Source organism: Gadus morhua, chromosome 23, assembly GCF_902167405.1.
Source record: "Gadus morhua chromosome 23, gadMor3.0, whole genome shotgun sequence".
Lineage (NCBI taxonomy): Eukaryota > Metazoa > Chordata > Actinopteri > Gadiformes > Gadidae > Gadus > Gadus morhua.
The window spans coordinates 10,578,782-10,588,207 of record NC_044070.1 but is presented as its reverse complement, the minus strand read 5'-3'; the positions used below and the strand labels follow the sequence as shown (position 1 = coordinate 10,588,207).

Below are 9,426 nucleotides of genomic sequence, written 5' to 3'. Positions count from 1 at the left end.
CTGTCTCTGTACTGCCTAACCCCTACCTGCTCTTAATGACCTGTCTCTGTACTGTCTAACCCCTACCTGCTCTCAATGACCTGTCTCTGTACTGTCTAACCCATACCTGCTCTCAATGACCTGTCTCTGTACTGTCTAACCCTACCTGCTCCTTAATGACCTGTCTCTGTACTGTCTAACCCCTACCGCCTCCTTAATGACATTTCTCTGGACTGTCTAACCCCTATCTACTCTTACTGACCTGTCTCAGTACTGTCTATCCCCTACCTGCTCCTTAATGACCTGTCTCTGTACTGTCTAACCCATACCTGCTCCCAATGAGATGTTGTTGTTTTTTTGGCACTGGATATCTTTGGATAAAAGCGGGTGCTAAATAACAAAATTGTTTTATAATATATACTACATCATATGCCATGTTGTATATATTTATACTTTAGAGGAAGCACTTTGCAAGCCAGCAGTAATGTGTGTGAGTGATTAGTGATGACTGTGTCGTGCTATGAGTGTGTTATGGCAGCTAGCTAGGCCCCGGGGAGTAGCGCTGAGTGCTAACATATAAACACCTTCCGCCCAGCGTCCAGTGCTACGCCCGCGCGCGGCTACACAAAGCAGCAGCTAGCCCCCATTGTGGGACTCCTAAGGAACCCAGCTGAGAGTGTTGCTAGGACCGGCCCCAGAGCGTTGCTAGGGCTTGGCGACCGGTCGCTCGGCGTTAAGGCGGACAGCGAAGGACAGGAAGTGGTCGTACTTGCACAGGAAGTGCTCGCTGGTGAGGGAGTCGAGGAGGGAACTGAGATTATGCCATTGTGTAAGCAGGCTTCACCCCCCCCCCCCCCCCCCCCCCCCCCCCATCAGGAGCAGGCGCTGGCGTCCAGGGCTGGCCCCGCACCGGCCCCCGCCCCGCCAGACTCCCCTGGCTCTGGGTGGACAGGCCGGGGGGGGGTAGGGGGGCGTGGTCCCTCCCCCTTCCCCCCCTCCCCTCCCTCCCTCCCTCCTCCCAGAATGCTGTGAACCTCACCTTGGAGCGGAAACACGCCTCTCACTCCAGACTTTATGACTTCTCCTATCAAACACACACGCACACACGCACACACACGTACATACCAACATGTACACACACACACACACACATACATACACGCACACACACATACATACACACGCACATACATATACACACACACACACGCACGCACGCACACACACACACACACGCGCACACACACACACACACACACACATATATATACACACACACACACACACACACACACACACACAATAACCTAAACACACACACACACGCACAGACACACAACAAGAACATAAACACACACACAAATAGACTCACAGGCACGCACATACTGTCTCACACACACACACATACGCACACACACACACACACACACACACACACACACACACAGACACACACACACACACACACACACACACACACACACACACACACACACACACACACACACATAAACACACACGCACACACACATTCTTACACACACAAACGCCTGTTGCACACAAATACAGACACTCACACTACCCTTATATATACAGATACAGCCCCAACCCACCCCCATCCTCTCCCACATACCCTCTCTCCCCCTCTCCCCCCTCTCTCCCCCAGTGTGTGTAGTCCTGGGGGAGAGAGGGGGAAGTCCCCAGCAGGTCATCAGTAGTAAAATAGCTGGTGACAGGATTATGGATCAGATCCTGTCCCAGTAGACTGTGACACCGCTACCACCACCACCACCCCCATCACTACCCCCACCCCCACCACCACCCCCACCATCACCACCACCGCCGCCCCCACCACCACCACCACCACCCCCACCACCCCCACCACCACCACCCCCATCACTACCCCCACCCCCACCACCACCACCCCCATCACCACCCCCACCACCCCCACCACCCCCACCACCACCACCCCCATCACTACCCCCACCCCCACCCCCACCCCCACCACCACCCCCACCATCACCACCACCACCCCCACCACCACCACCACCCCCATCACCACCCCCACCACCCCCACCACCACCACCCCCATCACCACCACCACAACCACCACCCCCACCATCACTACCCCCACCCTCCCAGCCACCACTGGAGCTTGTCGTAGTATGTTCTTACGATACAACCTGTTTCTGTTTCTTTAAGGGAACACACCGTTCAGCATTCTAGGTTGTGATGTCACAGCACCAAGCATCAACGGAGAGAGAGAGAGAGAGAGAGAGAGAGAGAGAGAGAGAGAGAGAGAGAGAGAGAGAGAGAGAGAGAGAGAGAGAGAGAGAGAGAGAGAGAGAGAGAGAGAGAGAGAGAGAGAGAGAGAGAGGGGAAAGAGAGAGAGAGAGAGAGAGAGAGAGAGAGAGAGAGAGAGAGAGAGAGAGAGAGAGAGAGAGAGAGAGAGAGAGAGAGAGAGAGAGAGAGAGAGAGAGAGAGGGGAAAGAGAGAGAGAGAGAGAGAGAGAGAGAGAGAGAGAGAGAGAGAGAGAGAGAGAGAGAGAGAGAGAGAGAGAGAGAGAGAGAGAGAGAGAGAGAGAGGGGAAAGAGAGAGAGAGAGAGAGAGAGAGAGAGAGAGAGAGAGAGAGAGAGAGAGAGAGAGAGAGAGAGAGAGAGAGAGAGAGAGAGAGAGAGAGAGAGAGAGAGAGAGAGAGAGGGGGGAAAGAGAGAGAGAGAGAGAGAGAGAGAGAGAGAGAGAGAGAGAGAGAGAGAGAGAGAGAGAGAGAGAGAGAGAGAGCGAGGAGAGAGAGAGAGAGAGAGAGAGAGAGAGAGAGAGAGAGAGAGAGAGAGAGAGAGCGAGAGTTAAAGAGAGAGAAAGAGAGAGAGCGAAAGAGAGAGAAAGAGAGAGAGGGGGGGAGAGAGGGGCAGCGTTATGTAATCTGGTTTGACCAGAGTCTGTAAATCCCTCTTGGTCTGTAATTGCGAACTTTTTAAATAAAGTTGAATCGTACTAATCTCTGACCTGTTTGGGGTCTGAAGGGAGCATGTCTTTATAGAACAGGTTAGTTAGTTTAAAACTATATATATTGTATGTATACATTTGATTAATTTCATGATAAAAAAAAAAACGTTGGTTGGTCAAATGGGTTAGAAGTGATTTCACACTTCAAACAAATTATTATAACATTGTAACAAAAACGTTGTTTATTTTTGGGAACGTCATTTAACTTCATATACAGTAAAATGACATGTATACGTTAATGCTTATTATGTATCATGGCAAATGTAGGCCTATATCAAACAACAAACGGCAACGCTGCTCATCAGACAACAGTGGCTAGACAAAGCTCTACCATACATCAACAGACAAGTAATTAATCAGATATGTCTAGCGGCTCCGATTTTTTAACCAATCTTCGACCAAATCATCCATGATCCACAATCTTTGAACCGTAATCCTTTGACCCACTGATAGAAACAGTTAAGGCCAGAAACATTGCTTTGTCTCACCGCTAGACTAACACCATCTCGAGAGGGTCGTTGTGCGTCTAATTGAGCGCTTCTCTTGATCAGTCTGTTGATCTGTCTGGGACTGTCCTCCCTGACAGCACCTTCTCTGGGACTGTCGGATCGTGGACACAGACTTCAAATTGCACGAAACTCCTTTGACGATTAAGTTTCGATTATTGATAGACGTCTGATGAACAGCATGACATCAACGACATCCGACATCCATCAATAATTGTATATCAATCTACCAATCAATAATCAATCAATCAAACTTATTATTATTGATGAACGTATGATGTCTCACTCTCGATTGGCAACATCAGACGCGTCCATCAGAATGCTGCTGGACGTTGCCGGCCGCGACATCAGACGAGACGTCCATCAATAATTATCCATTAATCAATCAAACAAAAATCCTTCTGATCTGACGTCTGAACCCGACATCAGACGTCCATCAATAATAATGGTGACATGAAACAGCCCTTTGAGGCTCCTAATGCGAACACACCTCTAGAGAAGAACCCGGTGGACAAGGTTTATTTAATCAGTTTCTCGATGGGCCGATTCTCCTGATTTCCATATCTCAACTGGAATCTGAAATCCCCATTAGCACCTTTTAACACTAAAATGACTCAAGGAGCAATTACCTCCACGCGCAGAGCCGATACTGCCAATACACACTCTCACGCACACACACACACACACACACACACACACACACACACACACACACACACACACACACACACACACACACACACACACACACACACACACACACACACACACACACACACACACACACACACACACACACGAACACATACTTTTATACAAACACACGCACGCTTTGACTGTGTATTCTTGTAACACATGCAGAAGTCTGAATGCGGGGCAAGTATTGATCATGCCAGCTCAAATTCACTTCACTAGGCTATTATTCCATAATGTCAACTCAAATTGTTGTTCTTTAAAACGAAGACACGGGGAGTGAAACGTCCTAATTGTTCGTGATTTAAATGAGCTCACCAGCCTTGATCTAACTTTTAGAAAAAATGCTTCAGAGAAATAGGCCTGCAAGAAACTGAAACACTTTTCTGATTCACCCCGCCTCCGTTCAGATGGTATTTTTTTTTATAAATCTGAGCGCTCTCGGTTATCTGATGATCTGAGAAGAATCTGGCGTCTGTCGTCTCCGGGTGGGTCTCGAGGGGGGGACGGGGGGACTCTCGGTTTTTTTTACACCTTTGTGGTGCGGACACGCCCTTCCCATTGTGATTGGTCGCCTGCACGTTTATAGTTCAGGAACCAAGTCAGCACCCAACTCAGCAGTCAGCACCCAACCGTGTCCTCTACATCTCACCGCGGAACACCAAAGCAGCAGTTCAACTCAACAACCCGAGACAGATCTCACTCAAACAACCTGTATCTCCACTTCTCCAAGGCTCCTGAAGCACTAACTACTGGTGGCTCCGTGGTTCAGAAGGAGCCCACTCCGGAGGTCCTGGACAGAGATGAGTAGTCCCGATGCGGGGTACGCCAGTGACGACCAGACCCAGGCTAGGTGTGCGATGTCCGTCCTGATGCCGGGAATGGGGCACTGTCAATGGGCAGACCCCATCAGCCCTGCCGGCGGGGACGCCAAAGTGAAGAACGAACCGTGTACCTCCTCCGGCTCCGCCTCGGGGGCCCAGAACCGCGGGAAGACCGAGCCTCGGATCCGCCGGCCCATGAACGCCTTCATGGTTTGGGCGAAGGACGAGCGGAAGAGGCTCGCGCAGCAGAACCCCGACCTGCACAACGCGGAGCTCAGCAAGATGCTCGGTGAGCTTATTTACACTTATAAACACTTGTTTATATGTATCTAATACGCATTTTATACTTTGATTGTTTTCATTAATTTGGTACTCCAGACCGATTTAATTAGTGGCCTTAAGGCAATTTATCGTTCTATTTATATTAACAGTAGCCTTATAACTAAATTGTTAGGCTATATTATAAAAGGCTGTTTATATTAGTTATTTAAGGATATATTTAGAATTTCCACAAAAACGAAAGTGGCCTATTCGAAAAAACGAAAGAGTGATCCAAAAAAAAGTTGTTTAGATTTGATTTATTTGATTTATATTTGTGTTAATAAGGGTACTATAAATTAGATACATTTGATTCCCTTTGAAATGATTGCTTTTGTATCATTTACGGAAAGAGCAGTGGATTCTTTTTATATTGAATAACTCCCAGTTATTTGTTTAATGTTGTTGAATCACTTTAAAGTGATTAAAAATGCAGCGTTTTAGCAAAAAATGCATTACACAATTAAAGGTATTATGATTAAAATTAGATGTAAGTGTGACATGTTATTTTAAAATTATAATGCCCCGAAAATAGCTGTGAGCTATTTTGGAGACCACTTGCGCATGTGTTTAGTGTTTAGTGCGCGCGTGTGTGTGTGTGTGTGTGTGTGTGTGTGTGTGTGTGTTGTGTGTGTGTGTGTGTGTGTGTGTGTGTGTGTGTGTGTGTGTGTGTGTGTGTGTGTGTGTGTTGTAGAATGTGTATGCGTGGGGTTATTATTCTCTGTATCTGTTTTACTATTGTAAAAAAATTATCGTGTGTGTGGATATGATTTGCGTGTGTCTGTGTGTAGGATTAATCCATTAATGCATGTGTTATTATTATCACGTGTTATTATCGTGTGTGGATATGATTTGCGTGTGTCTGTGTGTAGGATTAATCCATTAATGCGTGTGTGTGTCATTATTATCACGTGTTATTATCGTGTGTGTGAGATGGATCCTAACCGCGGGGAACTTTTACTTTGAATTTGCAGGGAAGTCCTGGAAGGCTCTTCCTGTGGCGGAGAAGCGTCCCTTCGTGGAGGAGGCGGAGCGGCTGCGGGTGCAGCACATGCAGGACCACCCCAACTACAAGTACCGCCCCCGCCGCCGCAAGCAGGTGAAGCGCATCAAGAGGCTGGACTCCGGCTTCCTGCTGCACGGCCCTCCGGACCCCCACCAGGCCTGCATGGACAACCTGGGGGGGCTGGGCTACCACGACCACCCCTTCCAGCTCCCGCCGCCCCCCCCCTGCTCTGGGCCACTACCGGGGCGAGGGTCCCGGTCTGGGCGGGGGGGGCTACGAGGGGGGCTACAGCATGCCCACCCCCGACACGTCCCCGCTGGACGCCGTGGACACGGACGCCATGTTCTTCCCCTCCCACGGCCAGGACGACGGTCACATGATGTCGCCCTACTCCCCCTACGCCCACCACCACCACCACCACCACCACGCCCCCGCCGCCGAGTACCCCCCCGGCCACGAGCCCCCCCACCAACACCATCACCACGGCAACGCCATCCTCCACAGACACCTCACCGCGGGCCCCGAACCTCCGCCGTACAACCCCATGGCCATGTACTACACCAACCAGCACCACCAGCAGCAGCAGCAGCAGCAGCACCAGCAGCAGCAGGGCCCCCACCCCAAGAGGCAGGGCCTCCACGGGGCCCCGGGACAGCTCTCCCCGCCCCCGGACGCCCAGCACCCCCACGCCCAGGCCGAGGGCCCCCGGGGACCAGATGCTCCCCGGGGAGCTGCTGGGGAGGTGGACCGCAGCGAGTTCGAGCAGTACCTCAGCTCCGCCTCCGGGCGGCCCGACATGGGCGCCTGCCTGCCGTACGGGGGCCCCCACGAGGCCTCGCTGCAGGGGCCCGAGAGCCTCATCTCCTCCGTGCTGTCGGACGCCAGCACCGTTTACTACTGTAACTATAGCAACACATAACCCATTTCGCCGTGAGCCTACCCGGGGCGGATGGCCCCGGGCCTCGGGGCCGCCTTAAGGACAGAGCAGGGCCTCGTTAAAGGGACACTATCTCATTAAAGGGACGCCGTGGACCAACGGGGGTTGTAGGGACCCCAGAACTGACCCTCCCCCTCCCCGGGGGGTAAGATGGATACCCAAGGGGACTGCATCCGTCGGGCATCAGACCCTACCGCTTGTGATGTCACTAGAGGGGGTCTCTCCGTGGGACCCCCTCCAACCTTCAGGAAGGACTTTCTACTGATGCAGGACGTTCTGCTGGCTTCGGAGGACTATATCTCTGAAACCAAACCGACGGTGTTCCTAGGCCTTTGTGGGTTCACACGTCGTCTTTTATTCAGGAATATAAATCATGTTATTGTTATTATTATTAATTTTGTACAGACTCCCTATTTTAAAATGTATGCAGCCTATATACTGTGGGTGTTTTATACTTTTGCACTTTTCAGAAATAAACATTTTGAAAATAGGCACAGCTCTTCTGTTTTTTCTTGTTTGTATACATTTCTATATTCAGACAAATTGAGAATGCATGAAAAAGTGTGTATTAGGCTCCAAACATATCAAACTAAATGAGTAAAATCAGTGAGAAGTGTTAAAGACTAGCGTGCTGTACACACAATAGCTCTTCTTCACTGAACACGCCTCTGTGTGTTTAGATAAGATCACGAATCCTCTCATCAATAATTAATACATTTATCTAAATGTATCTAAGTTTATCTTCAATAAAATGTAGATTAAGACATTGTGGTACCATGACAACAAAATACTTTATGAATACGAGTACTTACAACAAGAGCAAGTACGCCCAACATGGATTTTAAAAAAAAAAGTGGTGAAAGAGGTACAAGGCCAACAAGATAAGAACAGAAACTATTTTATGCCACATGAAAAAACGGTCACATCTTAAAACCTAACCCTTACCTATAGGCTGAACTAGAGGCAAACAATACCTTTATTTAACAAACTCCGGGTGAGGAAATTATGGTAGCGGATGATAATAAGTAATAATAATAATTGTCTTTTCACCCAAAGCACTTGACACTGAGACAGAGACAGTGTGTGTGTGTGTGTGTGTGTGTGTGTGTGTGTGTGTGTGTGTGTGTGTGTGTGTGTGTGTGTGTGTGTGTTTGTGTGTGTGTAAGGGGGGGGGGGGGGGGGGGAGGCGATATGACCAGTCCTCCCCTACGAGATGTCACCGTGACTGGGTGACCACCTGGAAGTGACCAGATGCGACCGCAGGAAGGTCTCTCTCACGTATTTATAGCCTCCAGGATTTATAAGCAGATGATTTTGTGGTGCGGGAGGAAGGAGCGTGTTGTCCGCGGGGTCGATCCCCATGACCCCCGCTCTGTTAATAGCACCTGGGAGGAAGCCCCTTCTCCAGGACGGGTCCACTGTGCCGAGATAGTGTGCCGGGTCGCGGACAGAGGCTGGCGTTTCAAGGTAAGGACTGAGATGAGTTCCCACGCTAGCTAGCCGACGACCCCGAAAACGCCCACGCAGGGCCGAGGGCCCTGTCCTCGTACTTATAAACAGGACACTACTGTGATGTGTCTTAAGGACGATATGATGTACAACTGGATTAAAGCCCTTTTATAAACACACAAAGAGCTTCGACAGGCGAAGAATATAATAACCCAAACCCTACACATATACTCATCCAATAACACACACAAATAAAATAGAGCAAAACACACAAATAAATAAAATAAAACACACACACACACAAATAAAATTCAATATTACATACACACAACACAGACAAAATAAATTAAATCCACGCACAAATCATGTAAGGTAAATTAATGATTGGGCACATGCCAGCTGTCTATAAAATGTGGTTATTTTTATGAACTGCTGCATTGTTTCCTCTGTTCTGTTGCCTTACATATAACTATCTTGTCCTGTCTGTGAGTTTTTAGTATTTTCGTTCATTTTAGTTTCGTTTTTTCACCCTTCATTGGGATAAGTCTGAATCTGAAACGAAATAGGACTCAAGCAAGGTGAATGAATGAATGGGGGATGACGTCACTGAGAGGGACACAGGTCAGCTGTCCAGGTAGACGTAAACGAACCACCTGTCGGCCATTACAGAGCATTAACAAGCTAAAGGCTAATCCTCCTGGTCCCGCT

The 9,426-nt window shown here is 49.2% G+C and overlaps 1 protein-coding gene across 1 annotated transcript; it reads left to right on the top strand.

Annotated features, from left to right (window-relative positions):
- The first annotated feature begins 4,767 nt into the window (after positions 1-4,767).
- sox17 (SRY-box transcription factor 17) lies at positions 4,768-7,761 on the top strand. Its single transcript, XM_030348844.1, is given in 3 exon segments — positions 4,768-5,297; positions 6,301-6,560; positions 6,562-7,761. Coding segments are annotated over 3 exon segments (1,260 nt in total). The 5' UTR covers positions 4,768-4,987; the 3' UTR covers positions 7,252-7,761.
- The last annotated feature ends 1,665 nt before the right edge of the window (positions 7,762-9,426 follow it).